This window comes from Oryctolagus cuniculus, chromosome 4 (genome assembly GCF_051225735.1).
Source record: "Oryctolagus cuniculus isolate XC-2025 breed Fujian yellow rabbit chromosome 4, ASM5122573v1, whole genome shotgun sequence".
NCBI lineage: Eukaryota > Metazoa > Chordata > Mammalia > Lagomorpha > Leporidae > Oryctolagus > Oryctolagus cuniculus.
Window position 1 is genome coordinate 89,527,864 of NC_142870.1, and position 19,524 is coordinate 89,547,387.

At 42.7% G+C, this 19,524-nt stretch overlaps 1 protein-coding gene across 1 annotated transcript in view; it reads left to right on the plus strand.

Moving 5' to 3' along the window:
• The window catches only part of P3H2 (prolyl 3-hydroxylase 2), a 172,068-nt gene extending 159,787 nt beyond the window's left edge, over window positions 1-12,281 (plus strand). Inside the window, exons 12-15 of the mRNA XM_002716510.6 lie at window positions 83-200; window positions 1,132-1,207; window positions 5,644-5,784; window positions 11,233-12,281. Coding sequence (XP_002716556.3) covers window positions 83-200; window positions 1,132-1,207; window positions 5,644-5,784; window positions 11,233-11,325 — 428 coding nt within the window. The 3' untranslated portion in view covers window positions 11,326-12,281. The remainder of the gene's footprint in view (window positions 1-82; window positions 201-1,131; window positions 1,208-5,643; window positions 5,785-11,232) is intronic.
• Window positions 12,282-19,524: the final 7,243 nt, after the last annotated feature.

The following is a 19,524-nucleotide window of genomic DNA, read 5'->3' on the forward strand; positions in this document are numbered from 1 at the left end:
GAAGACAATTACATTGTCAGTTTTTCTGTTGGAAGTTTTTGTACATCATTTCTCATGTTTCTCTGTTGCTCTTTCTTGGAAGGTCAACAGGATAGAAGAAATGATCTCAGTCATCCCATCCATGCTGACAATTGCCTGTTGGATCCTGAGGCCAATGAATGCTGGAAAGAGCCCCCTGCTTACACATTCCGAGACTATAGGTACAGCCAGCACCTCCTCCAGGACCAAGCTTTTACCCAACAGCTAAATAGCAAGGGGATTAGAAAGCTGCTCCATTATGCCTGTCATTGTGTCCATCTCTATGAAGCCGAGGAATCTCCAGAAGCAGCTGCTACAACTGAAAATCATGCAGATTTTGCATCTTTTTCCAAAAAGTTTCCATTTTGTTTTAATGCAAAACGTTAAGTTTCTATTTTACTTTAACTGCTTTGACTTAACTGAAACATACCGTTTGTGTTCTATTTCTGTTAGTCAGAGAACACATGGGCGTGGTGTCCCAACATGCATCAGGATCTTATCATACCACTTACCTACTCATGTTATTCACACCCAGGAGAAACTATGTCTTCATTTTATCAATCAGACAATAAAACTCAAAAGAAAATTATGTCCTATGTTATTGAAATATATTTTAGTGTGTAAAGAGTCGAGTGCAGTATTCACCATGTATATAATAGTATGTCAATTATCACTACATTGTGCTCCACTAAGAAACATGTCTTAAGCACCATTTATCTACAAGTCTAGGCTTGACCACAAGGAACTCTCCAAATAGTTAAAGAGAAAAATATACCCTTTACACTGACCATTATTAAAAGGAAGAGGAGAGTTATAAATAAAGTGGGCAGCTTCAGAGAGCTAGATTAAATTAAACGAAATCTGATTAAATTAGATTACTGAAAGGTGCGCTTTGAAATATGATTAAAACTTTAATGCACATAGTATAAATAAATACTTCAGGACTATAAACTATATCTGATTTTGGGGTTTGCAAGGTCAATTATTTCAATATCTAATTCAAAGGTACGATTACATATCAGGATGTTCAGAGCACCACCAGTCTTCACTACTCTATAATGATGCTGCTATAAAAGTATAAGAGTATAAATGGTTTCCCCTTTCTGTTTATAGTGCCCTCCTATATATGAATGATGACTTTGAAGGAGGAGAGTTCATATTTACTGAGATGGATGCTAAAACTGTGACTGTAAGTAAACGTCTTCCTGCAAATGTATTTTGCATTTTTATCTCAGTCTTAACATTTTTCCAAGGACCCATAGACAATTGGATTTCACATGCCTCTGAGCTCCAGAATTCAAGAGATGGAGAGAGTCCTAATAATTTATAGATCATAAAATATTAAAAATGGAAAGTGCATTAATGTCTCCTAGGCCGCTTTATAGGTTGTTAAATCAAAGTATAGCGATATGATCTCATAGCTAGTTAGTGTTAGACTTGGAACTTGAACCAAGATCTTCTGATTCCTTGCAAGTAACATGATAGAAATATAACCTTGGTCCCTATGTCTGCAAAATCCAAGGAAAGTCAAGTGAGTCTGCAGTCGAGTAACCTGGTGTTCTACGTGCTTAGATTTAGCATTGTCCTCCACAAACCTAGTTACCGAAATTATTATTATATGTGTATGTATGTGCACATATGCATGCAAGTATGCATATGTGTATACAGAGATGAATAGATATCTGTGATTGTGACTGTAACAATTGTGCATCTGCAAAGTGATTCACACACAAACTTCTGAGTCAAAAGTTAAATTCAACCACCATATTTCTAAGCAAACCAATGCCTTTGAAAATCCAGCCTCCTTAGCCTTCAGAAATCATGTTTAGCATCTTTTCTTTTTTAAACCAAAAACCATCTGTATTGGTAGAAAAACAGGTCCAATTTTGTAAATAATCAAATTACAGATTATGTGTTATTTCTCAACCACACAAATCTAAATAACTTGGGCATGTATGACGTGATCAACTTCAAAGTTTTGCATTATATTACCAATTTCTATGAATTTTTTTCAGAATTTTGTACACTTCTCTCAATAAAGAAACATTCATATAATATTCGTGACACAGTACTTGGCATATGCAGGTAATATAAAAAACTAAATATTACTATTTTTAAGGTGATTCCTACAGTGATTCTCCTTAATATTCTCAGAAATATTGTTATCCTCAGGAAAAAGTATTTCATAGAATCAAATACAATAGTGCATGTTTAAAAAATCATGATGCTTCACACTTTATTGTGAAAAACTTAAATATTAATGTCAAAGCAGTTTCATGCTTTATAATCTGCAAAGCTTTATCAAGATAAGTAGTCTGGATTGGAATTAAAACCCCTACACAAAGTCCTTACTTGGAAGAGCTTGATTTCTGATGACTGCTAAAATGGAAACAGGTGTAAAATATTTCTTTGCTTCTACTCCATCTAGTGGCTGTATTTGGAAATGCTCGATGTTTGAGAGCAAGCAATGCCTGTAATAATGTGTATGACTATTTCTCTAGTTGTTCAATTTAACTTGAATGCTGTTTTCTAAAGATGCAAAAACAGATAATGTTCTCCTTCCAAAACTGTACAATTTTAATAGTGAAATTAATCTGTGATTCTTTCCTGAAACAAACTCTTCCATGCCCCCAAGAAAATGACAAATTGATTTTACATACTTTTTAAACCCAAAAGTCTCAATTTGAGAATATTTTCCCAAATCAGTGATACTTACTATTCTTGCGTATGGCCGAGTTTCAGGACATTTTCTGGGTAGACACAATTCTTCCCTAAGCCAGCTCTCATGTCCTTCCCTTTTTCTACCAATCCCAACAAGGAGGGAATACATACCAGTCCTAAGAGAAAGAAAAACAATAGCTTTCCTTTCTGCTTTCCTTTTATGACTTCAGATGGATGAATGAAGTAGGAAATAACCTAACCGGTGATGATACCAGGAAGTGAAGTCTTCCAAATTCTTCCTTTGGAAAAAATCTGGAAATTGTATAATCAACTGAATGGTGGGCTAAATATTTACATTTGTTGAAGACAACTACATCATAAATGTTTCCTTGACTCCTAACCATTGGTTAGAGGAAAAGTGAAATAGATATTTAGAAATCCTACTTGGAATATAGCATCCTTGGGAGAGACATGGGTTCTTTTCCATTAATAGCATTTATTTGTGAGACGTGAGAATTATAGGCTTTTGCTTTCTGTGTGCAAGTTTAAGAAGATAAAATTCAAAGAACTCCATTTATTTCATAAAAACCAATTCGTTATGAATGAGGCTGTGTTAAAAACATGTGTTCACCATGATCCATCTCAGCTACAAGGTATATTTCCCCACGAAACAACACGGATAGAGCCATGCTCCTTGGGCTTGTTTATTCTTCCACATCCCAGCGGTGGAACAGCCTATATGATGAGGCTGGTCCTAGACAGACTTGGGAACCCACATGCCTGCACTCAGTACCAACTGTGCCAGACCCTTGATAGCTGCTTTTCCTAAACTTGCCAAATGTCTTCACATGTAAATATACTTCCAATCGCATCAGAAAGAAAGCACTCCATTTGCTCACACAGGATTTTTAGGGGGTGGGATGTTGCCCAGAAGCCCTGGTAAGCAGGCACGGAGAAGCAGTGGCCGCCTGTGCTGAGGTGAGTCCCAGCAGCAGCCCGGAGCCAGCCGCCCAGAGGACATGAAACTGCGACTCCCAAGGCCATTTACTGGGAAAGGTTGTTGGTTTTCATCCTACTTCATAGGAGGCTTAAAATGTGATTAATTTTGCTCTCTCTATGTGGAAATATACAAGAAATTCTCTCTCCTGGAAAGCAGAATCAGATTGTTACCAAAGGCCCCAGCAGGGGTAAACTCTAGATTTCCATCAGAAAGGTCACCTTGATAGAGATGCTAATGAAAAACCCATGCTTTCTAACAAAAAATATTTCTCTGCAATTACTGTGAACAGAACACTTACCAGAGAGTGATTGCTTTTCTCTACAGGCCATGAACACGCACACACACACACTTACACACATTTATACACACGTACACACATGCACGCGCGCACACACACACATGCACACTGGCACTCACCTGGGTCTCTGATTATTTGAATTCCCCACCAGCTCCTGACCCTCCATATGTGGTCTCTCAAACTTGGGGTATTTATGTTACATAGAATTCAGGGTCTTCAGAAAAATTGTCAAATATTTCTCCTGAGGCCATCAGTGAAGCAACACTGTCATCTCCTGTGATACAGAAAGAAGCCAAAGGTTCACCTGATGCTCACATGTCCACCCAAGACAATTCAGTAATGGATTGTTAGAGCAGCATTAGGATGGTTCATACACTCTTGATTCTTCCTTTACTAAGAAGTACTATGGCATGAGTGAGTCTTGTGTTATTTCCAAAGGAAGAAAACTTACTCTTCTACCAGACACTTCTCCGACAGAGGAGCAAGGCTCCTACCATTCAGTTGCGTAAGCTCACCTAACTTGAACATCGTGCTTGTCTGACCTTATACTCTGGTTCAGTGACCCCAGCTCTATCATTTTTTTCCCTCATAGCATTCTTCTACCTAAACATTAGTGGACAGCTCTACCGGAGCAATGCACATAACTTGGAAGTGCTGTGTTAATCATCTCAAAAACATGCAGTGGCCATGGGATACATCACCCTAAGGGATAGTGTGCTCTCATCACTGGAGCTGTCCAAGCAATGCTGACATCACCACTGGGCAGGAATATGGTAGAAACAATTAAGTATCACATGGGATTAGACTTGACTTCGAAAATTTTTTGAATTGTGACCCATACATGTAGAATTAAGGAACTGGAGGATACCCACCTGACCTCCTAGCTCAATAATGGAAACTTTTGACACTTTAGTTGTTCTCGTGATTTCTTTTTAATTTCACAACTATTAAATGTACACCTACATTACATATGACTGCTTTGCTGTGCTAAAGCTAAAGAAGTAAATTGAAGCAGAAACCTTTGCCTTCTTGGAATTTGTGGGCTACCAACATCTCAGGTATCAAGAAATTACTATGTGTAAGATACATTTTACTTGAAAAAAATTATTTACTTAGGCTGGTGGTATGACATACCAGGTAAAGCCACCACTTACAATGCTGGCATCCCATATGGGCACCAGTTCATGTACTGGCTGCTCCACTTCCAACCCAACTCCCTGTTAAGGCCTCAGGAAACCAGAGGAAAGTGGTCCAAGTGTTTGGGCCCCTCCCACCCATACGGAAGACCTGGATGAAGCTTCTGGCTCATGGCTTCAGCCTGGCCCAGCACCAGCTGTTGTGGCCATCTGGAGAATGTACCAGCAGAGGGAAGACCTCTCTCTCTCTCTCCTCTTTCTCTTTCTCTCTCTCTCTCTCTCCCTGAATTTCAAATTAATAAATGAATCTTTAAAAATATATTTTCTGAGGAAGATACTATTTTGACCTTATCTTTGTTTTGCAGATGAAAAAAAAAAAATGATACACTCCGTATCTGCTTTAATGCCAGGATTCCATTAACCTTTAAGAGTTTAACCCAAATAATCCCATAGAAGGCCAGAGAAGGGCACAGCTGTATAAACGCCCATGTTGTAAGAACTGAAGGTCTAATTTTCACTTTCTTTCTCAGGCCTCTATCAAACCCAAGTGCGGACGTATGATCAGCTTCTCGTCTGGAGGAGAGAACCCACATGGGGTGAAGGCTGTCACCAGGGGCCAGAGGTGTGCTGTGGCTCTGTGGTTTACCTTGGACCCACTTTATAGAGAACTGGTAAGTGCCTGACACACCTGGAAAGCCATGGGACCTGATTCATGGACTGCTTTAGTAAAAAAAAAAAAAAAAAAAAAAAAAAAGTCCGTAGACCTCAGGGATCAACAAAACGTCTACAGAATTCTTTCTGCTTCCCAACGCTGGTACTGTGTACTAAGCAAGAGCATCTTCCTGGTCACACTCACGACCTAGCAATTACACACCAAATGCTTGCAGTGTGGACCCGAGAAAGACAAGGGGCCTTGAGGAGTTCTGGTAAGGGAGGATGTTTGCAGAAATAGACGTGCCGGTAATAGTTGGCTGTCACGGATTTCTCTGGAGCTTATCAGCAAACTGGAGCCCCAGGAGAGAGGAAGTGCTTCCTGCCGCTCACTAGCAACAATGAATTATTTCCTCAACAAATCATTTTTTAAAAGCACTGGATAATTTATGAAACACGTGGGGGACAAGGTGAGGGCAACGGAAAGCTATTATCTGTGACTTGTATTCAATTAAATATTAAAATACTATTATATTTGAAGGAGCTGGCAACAATTAGACAAGGATTTCATTCTCTTGGATATCCTGGGATGGAAGGTAACACAGAGTCTCTGCGAAGCTACTGACACAAGGCTCAAGAACAATGAGCAGAGAGCCCCTTGGATTAAAATGTGGCCCCTATACAAGCAATAATTGTCTAGTAGTCACCACCACTGCTTGGTAGAATTCTGTGTTTTGGGAGTACTAACTGGACACCTTTAATAGAAGCCCAAGTTGTCATGGAATGCTGACCCTGGGAGACACCACAGAGACTAAACTGGAAGACTTGAGTCTTCTCTAGCACTGACTGTTGATGAAAAAATCCCACTCAAGGGACAGTGTGTGCATGGGTTAAGCCATCACTTGGGGTGCCCGCTTCCCATATCAGAGTGCTGGGAGCGAGTTCCACCTCTGCTTCCCATCCAGCTTCCTGGTAATGCCCCTGGGAGGCAGCAAGTGAAAGATCAAATACTTGATCCCTGTCACCCACGTGGGAGACCTGGCTTAGAGTTCCTGGCTTCCGGCTGGCCCAGACCTGGTGGTTGGGGTGATTTGGGGAAACAGTGGATGGAGATGTCTCTCTTTCTCTGTCTCTTTCAAGTAAATAAAATGATGGCCAAACATAGAAAGAATGTCCTGATACAGATAACACAGAGAACTGACTCCTGAAAGCTTCAGCGGGCTTTAAACAATTTCTTCCTCCCGTAATTCCTTTTTTTCTGTGTGTTTGTCAACCTCCAAAAGGTAAGCATTTCCACAAAACACTGCTTCAATAGCAAGAATCTAGGTAAATGTGTAGATCGTAAACATAACAAATTGTTGAGAAATCCGCTCACTATTTTAGAATTCAATTCAAGAAACATTTAATCTATTTTATCATTCAGCATCTCGACTCAAGGAATTGTCTTATCCAAGTGAGTTTCTCTTTCCTAGTCTGCAAAATTCGCTCCACTGATGGAAAAGTACTGGGGAACTTCTCCAGTCCTCATGCAGTAGCGACATCTAGTGGCCAAAGCAGAAAATAGCAAGTGCTTCTGCAGCGTCTAAAAGAAAATTTAGCCTGTGGGATTTTACCCATGCTTTACTACACATTGGAATCACCTGGTGATCTTTACAAATGACTAACATCTGGACTCTACTCTCAGAATTATGAATAAGCCTGAGTTTTATCTGGGTATTGGGAGTTTTAGAAGCTCCCCAGGTGATTCTAACACGCAGCAAAGTGTGGGAGTTCTTTGTTTACATGTGTTTTCTCAAATAGAACCCCCAAGTAAAGAAATTCTGCCCGTAAGCAAGTTTTTAGAGCTGGCAGAGTCCTGTTCTTATTTTAGATTATGATTTTTGCAAATTGTTAATTTTGTTTATTTGGAAGACAGAGACAAAGGGAGATCTTCCATCCACTGTTCCACTCCCCAAATGCACAGAATAGTTGGGTCAGGGCCAAATAGAAAAGTGACATCTGAGTATCCCATGTGGGTGGCAGTGACTTGACTACTTGAGCCATCACTTGCTGTCACCCAGGGAAGTTTGAATCAGGACCAGAGCTGGGTCTCAAACCCAGGCCTTCTGATATACAATACTGGTGTGCCTCAATTAGTGTCTTTTTTTTTTTTTTTTACAGGCAGAGTTAGACTGTGAGAGAGAGAGAGAGACAGAGAGAAAGGTCTTCCTTCCATTGGTTCACCCCCCAGATGGCCGCTGTGGCCGGCAGTCTGGGCCGATCCGAAGCCAGAGCCAGGTGCTTCCTCCTGGTCTCCCAGACAGGTACAGGGCCCAAGCACTTGGGCCATCCTCCACTGTACTCCCAGGCCACAGCAGAGAGCTGGACTGGAAGAGGAGCAACCGGGACTAGAACCTGGCACCCATATGGGATGCCGGCGCTGTAGGCAGAGGATTAGCCTAGTGAGCCATGGTGCCAGCCCCCTCAATTAGTGTCAGCTGATGTGCCAATTGCCCACCCCTGTGGATTGAGTGGAAGACACTCATTCTCAGGGAATATTTCACAACATAAACTCTTAAGGATGCAAGGATGTTAAAAGCTTCATGTATATCAATCCCAGCTCTTGAATTTCTTTCCCTTCATGTGGGACATGTTTGCACTATGTTCTCACAGTGGCCATCAGATGTGAAAGCTTTGTATATTTGTCAGTTTGTTAAGCATTGAGATTATACTTCCCATATTCACAAAGTAGTACTCAGATATTTTTCATAGATATAACAATTCCCTTTTCCTTTTACTTGCAGTTAGACCAATATTGTTGTCAATCAGAGATTCTTGCAAGGGGCTGTCTTTTCAAGTCATAAAATAGTTATTTTTATTACTTTTTATGCTAGGCACTGTTCCAGGGACTACTTGTACGGGATACAAACTAAGTAAGATATAACCCTAATTTTCAAGGAGCGTAAAGTCAAGTTATGGATATGATACAGGGACCCAAGTAATTAAAGCACAAAGCGAAGTTCAGTAGGAATCATTAGGAACAATTGCATGGTTTAGGGATCTGCAGAAGAGGTCAGGAAAATAAACTTTAAAAGATGAGTAAGGTTTCTTTAGGGTGAGGCATTGTAGGCAGAGAAACCCTTCGTTCACTTATGTGCTTATTCATCAAGTCTCATGGAGTCCTTGCCAAATGTCAGTTGCTTTTCTGGGCACTAGAAATGTGGCAGTGACAAAACAGGTAAGATTCCCAGCGGTGGCAGGGCCCACATCCTAGGAGAAGGTGATGGGCACTAAGCAAGTAAACAAGTATAATACTTGAGAGGTTTATCATATCGTGTGTGATGCTGTGGGGAAGATTCAACAAGATAACTGACACTAGAGTAACAGGCAGGAGTGGAGAACTCTGGGGCCTCTCTGAACAAGTGCCATGTGAGCTGCAACCCAGGGACAAAGAGAAGCTGACCAAGAGAAACACCTGGAGAAGGGTGCTCCCGGCAGAGGACATATTGCAATGCTCCGGAGACAAGAGGGAGCGTGTAGGGTCAGAAGGCACACAGGCCAGGTGGGCTGGGACACAACATGCAGGAGAGAGAGTGAACGGAAGCCCCTTGCTTGAGTTCCTGAATTCTGCCTTCAATCTGTCCCAGCTGATGAAGGCATTTGGGGAGTGAAACAGCAAATGTGAGATCTCTGTCTCTTTGTCTCTATCTCTGCCTTTCAAACAAAAATGCATAAGTAAATTTTCTTAAAAAGAAACATGGATTTTATTCTAGCTATGGGAAAATCTTTGTAGTCTTCCTGGTCACTTGCCCAAGTTCTGGGAGTTACAGGATACAAAAGAGTGTTTTACTTATTACATGGGCTTAGAATAGCAGGGCTAGGGGGATATTTATAACATCACATGTAGGCCATGCAAATTATTAGCTTACACAGTAGCCTGCTGTAGATTTATTGAGTTGTGAATCCACCTGCAGTTGCCTTGGGATGGCCAGAACAAATTATTTCATGGGTCTCACATGGCCCATGGGCCAGATGTTCCCCACTTCTGGACTAGGGTAACACGAGATAAGGTGAGAGGCTGTGGAAGATTTGAGATGCAGTTTAGGGGTAGAATAACCAGACTTGCTATTGGCTGGTGTGAAAGGTAAGAGAAGACAGAGACCATGATAGGGGCACACAGAAGCATACTTCATCCCTACTTGGACCAAAGAGAGGGCTGCTACAGAGACTTTGAACTGAGTTAGGAAGTTGAGTAGGTGGAGGAGATGGAAGACAACAAAGTAAGGTTGAGGAAGAAAGAGAGGTGTGACTAGGGCCACTCCTTATTTGCACACCAAGAAAATTGGACCTGGGACTTCAAGCAGTAGGAACTCATTAAAGTGCTGGGTGCAGAGAGTGGAGAGTGACCTGGGCAGATAGAGGTGAGCAGGATCCATTTGAAGCGTGTAGGGTGAGCAATGGGCAGGATGATCAATTCGGAGGCTGCTGAAACAGCATTTGCACTAGGATATGAATCCCAAAGCAGTAGTTCTCAAGGATTGGTGTTTTCCTCTAGGGGACATTTGACAGTATCTAGAGACATTTTTTTTTTGTTGTCACGACTTAGGGGGAGGTTTTCCTGGCCATCCTGTAGCAGACAGAGGCCAGAGGTGTTGCTAAATAGCCCAGAATGCACAGGACAGTCCCCTACAACAAAGAATTCTCTTATCTAAAGTGTCAATAGTGTAGCCAGATTTGCTACACAGTGGCTTAAGCCTCTCATCCCATATCAGAACACCAGTTCGAGACCCTACTATGCTTCCAACCCAGCTCCCTGCTAATATTGTGATAGGAGAGGGCAACAGAAGATGCTCAAGTACTTGGGCCCCTGCCACTCACGGGGAGACCCAGGTGAAGATCCAGACTCCTAGCTTTGGCCTGGTCCATCCCTGGCCACTGCTGCCACTTGGGGGGAGTAAACCAGTGATAGATGAGTCTCTCTCTCTCTCTTCCTTTAAGAAAATGAATCTTTTAAAAACTACAGTGTCAATAGTGCCAACACTGCTGGCCTAAACTCAGGCAACACTATTGTGTATTGAAGGAAAAGGGAAGCAATAGGAGACAGAAGGGAGAGTAGTACTTGACTTTTCCAAGCAAAAAGACATGGTCAAGCTTTTTAAGAGAAACAGGTGGGCAATGGTGGGCTTTGCTGAGAAAAAAGAATATGCACAGAAGAGCAGAGTGTATAGAGAAACAATAGTGAATTATAACACTGGTCAGAGTTGCAGATGTACACATCGTAGGTGGTAAGCAGTTGGACATAAAAGCCTTCTTTATGGAAAAGAAACCTTGGAAATAAATTGCTCAGGACATGACGAGTGGCTGAATCTTTAACTGGATTTAGCACGATCGCATGTGCAGATGGACGCCTGGAAGTGTTCAGGAAGCAGCTGCTGCTGGGACTGATTATTATGCTGCTAACAGAAATGTGTAAATTGTCTTTTTTGCAGGAGCGAATACAGGCTGATGAAGTGATTGCAATCCTGGATCAAGAACAGCAAGGGAATCATGAACTGAATATCAACCCCAAAGATGAGCTATAAAAATCAGAAAGAATGTTCTATCAAATATTTATTTAAATTGTTAATCTTATAAGAACCTTTTTATTTTTGTACAGAGCCATGGTATAAATTAATAGGTTAATATGAGTCACTAAATCTCCCTTCTGTTCTTAGGGATGGTTGCTTTGCCTCGCTCAGTCTGTCCTGGTTTTTCATCAATTCATCTCTCCAAGCCCAGTCACCCCATTCCCAGAACACACACACACACACACACACACACACACACACACACACACTTTCTTCATTTGCTGCAGATCTAAAAAAGCTCAACTAGAGAAAGGAAGGTCATTCTTGGAGACACTGCAACACTTCTGCTTGTTCCCAGTCTGAGGTCAGCATGTGATTCCGTCTGGAGGCCTTTCTGTTTCTGTGCGTTTCAGTGCCTCCTGTCCGTGAGCCTCATCTTCCCAGAGTCGGCTCAGCTTTGGGTGTGAGGAGCCCCTGGTGGAGTCCATACCCTAGCAGGTGTTAGAAACACATCGGTTCACCCAGGCTCTAGAAAGGAACCTCTCTGGTGAGGACTGTACGGGACCGAGGGGCCCCCAGTTCCTCCCGGGCCTCGGTGGACTGTTGGGGATTCGAATCCCCTTTCACCGGAAGATTGGTGCACCCCCAACAGTGATCTGGGAAGGACCTGCTCTGTGAGTTGTTTCTTTAAACCGGTTGGTCATGTAGGGGTTGAAGTAGCATGTTCTTTCACCCCAGTGGCTTTGCAAGAAAACCCTTGAATTGCCAAGATCATGGCACTGCTGCCAGGTTGCCTGTGAGTGGTGTCCAGTGATGAACAGGGATGTTTTGGATTTAAATAATAAAAATGGATTTCTGGTGCCTATCTTCATTTGCATATAGTTTGGCAACCCTTGCTCATTGCTGCTCTCCAGCACACAGGTTCGTGCTTGTGTCTGATTTGTGTAATAAAAGGGAGGCTTATTTTAAAACTTGGTGTTCATTTTTCTGCTCCTCAGTGTTTGCTTTGTCTTTGGGTGATGATTTGTGTGATTCCACTGGAGCCTTTGGGACAACCTGGGAGCAACACTGGCCCGTGGCTGGTTCCGCTGGCAGGCACTTGGGGTCCGAGGGAGGTAGGGGCACTGCTTTGGAGGAAGCAGATGTGGTCAGCAAGGAGGGCTGAAAAACCAGAGTGTGTGCTTCTTGCTGTGTATCCTAAGGAGGACTCCGGGAAGACTGTCGCAGGGGCTGGCGTGGGTCTAGCCCAGGGGAGCCCTGGGAGATCCTGCCTCTGTGATGGGCAGTGGTGGAGGTGAGATCTTTCTGCCGCTTGTGATCTCAGTTAGTGGGAAAAACATTCATCTTTTGAAACTGGAAAATTCTGTTGCAGTGATTTATTGTGCCATCTGTTTTCCACCAAACCTTCTGGTGACATTTTCATCATGGGAGAGTGGAAAGAGCATTCAATGATAATCCCAGCCCTATCAAATACGCCCTGCTATGTGACCTGGAGCTACCTTGTTTCTCTTTGTGAGCTTCAGTTTCCTTCTCTGAAAATGACTTACTTGGTGGTCATTGTTCCCAGAAGCCCTTATTCTTGCTGAAAATACAAAACGAAACATATAAAGTTCAAAACCGAAACTAGGTTTAGAAATAGGCGTAATACGAACAACTTCGTTTCTGCTAACATTTCAAGAGTTGTGAATGACTTCGTTGTATGTGTATGTGATTTTAAAACTTTGCACTCAGTCTTACAGCAAGACATTTCTGAGCTTTAAAAAGGTGGATTGCTATTTGTTTGCTCTGCTGTTGTGAAGAGCTTGCTGGCACTCAGACTTGCTGATAGGAGAACCTGGGCAAGGATCTGATTTCTGTTTTCTGGCAACAAGGCATCAACAAGGAAAACAGTCAGAAGCTCCTTGCAGTGCCTGCTTCCTTGGTGCAGTGGGTGCTCTGGGAGACAGATACCGCAGCGCTGATTCTGATATTCAGTCCCACAGAAAGCGGGTGAAAGCCTCAATGGGCGTCGTTGTGTTACTTCCACCTCTTGTGCCATTTGCTGACAATGCAGAGCTGGTCTTCCTGTTCTGCAGGTTAACCATGTTGCTTTACACCTGAGCATCATGTATATACCAAAACATTTACTTTTTAATCTGATTCACATCAAACCATGCACTATTTCATTTAAAAATTTATAGAGTATCATTGGATGACTTTAAAAAATTAAGCTCAGAAATTACAGTCTGTGCTAATTCATCTTTGATAGAAGAATGGTAAAGGCCCAATAGGATTTTTGTAGATCTTAGAGCTGAAAGAGGCCATAGAAATCACCATTCATTTTTATCTTTCTCTGTGTAAGCAAGCTTAGGATCAAAGTTGATCCTATGGCTCCAGAATTGGGGCAGGCAGAAGTAGGGCTACGGCCAGGGCTGTTGAATTGGGTTGTGCATGAATGCTTGGCATGGGTATATGGGGGCTGGGATCCCGGCACTGGGCATCCTCCACCTACAGGAAGGGATGCTTTTCAGTATGTGTTCCAAGATGGTACTTCCACGGCAGTGTGCAGGCCTGGGTCTCTTCAGTAGGGGAGCATTTCTCTGATTCATGCAAAAGTGCTGCATGTACAAGAGCCACTCCATGCTAAACAGCCCTGTCTTTATGTCCAATACTCTTCGTTTGTGTCTCTTGGGGAGCTCCCATTTGTTTCGCTGACTACCTCTTCCTTGTGTCAAAAGCCTGCAGTACGCAGCACTGTTGTTTTCAACTGCTTTTCAAATGTGTCTAACATGGAGCTTATTGATTTGGTAGGGAGTCTGGAAAATATACTGGGCACAGATCATAATGCCCATTTTGCAAATGAAGAAACGGAAAACTTCAAAGTGATTGCCTTCAGCTACTCAGCTCAGAACATCCATATGTAGCTGCATGTTCAGTCTTTTGAGTCAGAGAGGAGAAGAAAACTCCTGGAGCATTTCTCCCTCAGCCATGCACCCAGGCCTATTAAATATAAAAGTATAGAGGCCGGCTCTGTGGCGTAGCAGGTAAAGCCGTCCCATATGGGTGCCAGTTTGAGTCCTGGGTGCTCTACTTCCAATCCAGCTCTCTGCTATGGCCTGGGAAAGCAGTAGAAGATGGCCCAAGTCCTTGGGCCCCTGCACCCGTGTGGGAGACCCGGAAGAATCTCCTGGCTCCTGGCTTTGGATTGGCGCAGCTGCAACCATTGCAGCCAATTGGGGAGTGAACCAGTAGATGGAAGACCTCTCTCCTTCTCTCTGTGTAACTCTGACTTTCAAATAAATAAATAAATCCTTAAAAAGTATAAATTGATGTTAAGAAAAAAGTTTGAGTTTTGAAAAATCAAGAATACCTTTTTTAATAGAAAACTTTTATTTAATAAATATAAATTTTGAAAGTACAACTTTTGGATTATAGCGGTTCTTCCCCCGGTAATCACCCTCCCACCCACAAACCATCCCATCTCCTACGTTTTATTAAAAGATTCCTCTTATTTATTTGAAGGACAGAGTTGCAAAGAAGGAGAGGGAGGGAGAGATAGAGTGAGATCATTTGTCTGCTGGTTCACTGCCCAGATGGTTGCAATGGCCAGGCTGGGCCAGACAGAAGCTAGGAGCCATGAGCTTCTTCCAGATATTCCGTGTGGATGGCAGGGGCCCAAGCCACTGCTTCCCCAGGCACCTTAGTAAGGATCTGGATGGGAAGTGGAGCAGCCAGGACGCAAACCGTCACACATATGGGATGCAGGCATCACAGGGGGTGGCTTTAGCAGCTACACCACAACACCAGCCCCAAGAAAATTCTTTTTCCTCTTTTATTTTCCTGCTAAGTGATGAGAGATGGCTTATTCCCCCTTCTGTCCTCTGAGTAATATTGAATATGGATTGCATAATTCAATGTGACTTAGCTCCATTTTGGGGCTCATAACTTGTGCCCAGTGGTGGTTTCATGAAGTTCACAAAAGGAAAAGAGGATTCTAGTTATGGTAGCATTTTCCTTTCTCTCAAAGGCAGAAAGATTCTTGACCTGGGTTTCTTCTTCAGAAGACAGACACAGGACAGTGGGACAGTTTGGACATGAGAAATGCTTTCTTCATGGCCCTGAATTACTGTTTGACCAGGAAATCTCAGTTTTAATGGAATCTTCATTATTAACGTCTCTGCAACATTTTTGGCACTTACTCAGTTGAGAAGAAGCCATGGAATGAGTCAGTACCATTTAATAATATATACCCATGAATTTTAATTGGAGTACAAATGCTGAATTATTTCACATTAGACAGCCACAGGGAACCAGTCCCTCACTGACGTCAAGACAAGAGGTAATGGAGGCCACCTCACTAGCTCCCTCTGCCAGAGCATTAAATATTCTTAGGTGACTGACAATGGTATGGCTGAGAAGTGGAAAAAGTTATACTGCGCCCACCTCCAGAAGTCTTTGGAGAAACAGGAGCCGTTTGGCAAAAACTCCAAACCACAAGCCCTTGGTTCCCGTCCCTCTCTACCTCCTACCAAGAGGGCTGTGATGTGAAGTGACCTTCCCACATAGTCCCAACAGCCCACCCACAAATCCTCTACTCCGAGATAATTCGATGTTTCCAACATGAGCCATAGGGCGCATTTTGTTTTGGACCTGATGGATTTCTTCAGACACATTGAGACAAGTAACAGCACCCACTCTTGGAGCTCCCTGCTGGTTAGAGCTGCGGACACATTCTGTCAGAGCTTCCCCTCACCTGCTCCTCCCTCTAAATCGCAGTGTTTTCTGTGCCTGCTGTGACCTCTGAGGTCCAGGAATGTGGAGTCTGGAACAATCTTATCATTGATCCTGGTTTGCTCTACAGTGGATGTCATCAGCCATGAGAAAAGTTGGGTTAATGAGTCACCTTTGGCTTCAAAAATCTTGTTAAGGACCGCAATAAAAATAAACAGGCAAGATGTTTCTGCTGTCTCTTTCCCTGACACAGCAGTGGGGAGGGAAATCTGAGTGCTCCGTTTATTCTACCTACAACACACCTTTTCTGGCACTTCATTTGACACAGCTAGGGGAGGGGGAATAAGAGATGAAGAAGACATACCTCACCCTTCCTTTAAGTGGGCCAGCCTGTGATATTCAGAATAGGGCTGAGTTTGGTAGCCTTTCTACCTTCACAGTTCCTTTCCTAATTCTCTCATCTTTTACTCTTGAAGGACAAAACAATGTCGAACAGATATGATCAGGTGCCGCCCAAATCTCCTTTTCTGCAGTGAACTGGTAGAAGTCTCCTGTATCTGTGGACAATCTTGCCCTGGGCCCCTCTTGTCAGACGTAGGTGCTTTCCTTCCTGATGTCATTGTTATGGCAAAAGGTCTTGGAAATTCTCTCTAAACTCTAGTTCAACCCTCTTCATTCCTTCCAAATTTGTGTTTTTATCTCTGAGTTTCTCTGTGGTCATGATTGGGGATAGGAATGGGGACTGGGAAAAAAACATTCCCTGCTGTGTGTTCCATCTTTTTTCACTTCTTAACTATATACCCCATTGTTTCAAAAGGTTATAATCATGGTTGGCACTTACAAGTTGGCACTTTTTTTTATGGTCTTGAAACACTTGCCAATCACACGTAAGTACATAATTATCTTGAGAGACACATCAATGCAATCATCTTATAAATGGGGAAAATGAACAGTCACAAGAGAAGTGGCATAGTAAAGCTCTGGTCACTTATGAATTCACCCCTAAGATAGTTTCTGAGCGGTTATTTAGTAGTGGACTTAGGGAAATATTCCAGCGAACACAATCCCCTCCCTTGTTTTAAGGAACGCAAAGTATAGCAGAAAAATATGCATAAACAAATAGTCACTATAAGCAGAGTAAATGCCGTGGTAGAAGGATTATGATAGAGGTAGGCAGAAAAGGCCATGTGAGTTCAGAGAAGGGAGTGGTTGGAGACAGAGAAAGGTTTCAAGAGAAGGTGTCTTGAAGACATGTTCTGCCAATAACAAGTAGAAATGTGCCACATGACCTCTCATTTCACCACAATGCTCTCAACTGAAAAGTGTTGAATATGAACTTGATGGTTTCTTGGTTTCTAAAAGATGGAGCCTTAAAAGAAGTTGGGAGAGTTCATATTAAAGTTGGTATTTTGAGGGGGAATGGAATGAGATCTTTTTGCAGATTGCCTTGGGAAAGTACTTTAATGAATGCTATGAAAATCCCAATAAATACCAGGTAAAGAGGAAGTTTAATTTTCTTCCTTTGCAAGGGAGGTATTATTTAAGTGGGTGGGGTGAAGCCCTCAAGGATCATGCTTCCTATTGCAAAGTGAATGAGCAGCCTGTGTCAGAAATGGCTGAAGGAAGCCCAGCACTCTGAAGAAAGTCAGTGGTCTCTGCCCACAGTATTTCCCTCTGCACTTAAGTCCATGAAACTTTCTACCATTCATTGGCTAGAATCCTGGAACCAGCCCACTCACTCAAACCCTGCACCTTTATGTCAGAAATATATGTGAATGAAGGATATCTTCCAGTCCAGAGATGGGTTGTCTGGAAAGCCTAAAGCATTTGGTAAACTGAGTCGGTCTTTCAACCAAGCCAGAAAACCATGCAATGCTATATTAGGGACGTGTCTTCCAATGTCAAACAGGGAACAGGCTTCAGAATCCTTGGGAATACTGGAAGCAAACCATCTTTAGCAGGAGTTAATGGGGCTAATTTGCCTGTTTTAAAACCGAAGTGTCAAATAGGACATTACGCAACAAGTGTCCAATCACAATTATTTTGTTTGTTCTCTGTACCTGTTTTTTGGTTTGCTGAACTTTGCAGATGCCTTTGAAGGTCTTAGGCAATCATACTCCTTAGACTTGGAATAAATTATAGAGTCCCCAGGGCTCAGAAGCCAACTTCAAGGCTTCTGGTCACCAGACTAATGTTGTGGTCTCTCATGATATTCCAGTGTTTAGCAACACTCACTAAACAGGCACCAATGCTTTTACTATACTTGAAGTTCAGAGTTTCAGGACATGTTTTTCTCACAAGATAATATGAACTAGAATTATAATTCTTTGAAGTTAATATTGGTAATTAAATAAAGACTACTTAGGGTTTTCCCCCTCTGTACCCAAGATAAAGGTGTAGCAACAATTTTTTGGCACAATTGGCTTCTGAGTGGCCTTAATTTGCAACTTGTTCTGCATTTAACTACTTAGTGCCAAGTGAAGAGAGGCCAGGAAAGCACTGTGGGAACAGTGAGGACTCCAGAGAGAATGCTCAGCTGCCTTGGTCATTTAGAGTGGGAGCTATTAGACTTTTAACATCACCTCAGTGGACTGGATCATTGTTGGAATACAGGGAAAAAGGGAACCCAGGGCAAATAAATAACTTGACAGAAGTGAAATTTACAGTGGATTTCAGCTCTCCAATAAAGAGGTGGCTGCATGTTCTAAGGACATTTTACAGTTGTGTCCATTTTTGAGCTTTTGAATGCATGGCAGACAGGAGTCTGTAAGAGCTGCTTTAAGCCCAAGTCTCGCCCCCTCCTCCACACCCCAGTGGAAACCCAGAAGAAGGAGCCTGTCTCCAGAGAGGTGGTTGCTGCTGCTGCTCTGAGTCAGTCAGGTGCGATTAAAGCTGTGTTCAGACACGCTCTGGCTTCCTCACAGGGAGCATTTTGAGCCTCTCTGAACTTCCAGGCCGCAGGGCTGAGCACAGGGTACAAATTTTTTCTTCCAGACGTTTGGCCTCTGATTGATGTGTTTTTGTCTCTAAGGGTAATAAAGTACATCAGATGTTGCTCCCTGTACCAGGAACTCTGCTTTGAAGCACCAGTGAGCCACTTCAAAGGCACAGCACCACGTGGAGATGCTCTCCCTGGGGACTCCACTCTTCGGAGGGGTGCTTATCAACCTGGGACACGTTGCCCACCCAGGCACTTACCAGCTAAAGATTGATTGTCAAATATGTCAAGTGTGACTAATTGGCATGCTGAAAACTCAAATCTGCTTTGCCTTCAGAATCAGTATCGAATGTACCATCATGACTAGAATTCCTCACCATCTGTGGGGGGAAAAACATCATTAACATGCGGGAAGATTTGCAAATTAAATAGAAGAGTTGTTGGAATGGCTATCCAATCTCAGCATGGAATGCTTTTCATTGTTGATCTGAGGTCAACAGTTAACTCTCTAGGGCTGATCAGGTGAGGATGATCAAGTCTGTGATGGGGGCTCTAAGGGAAAACGG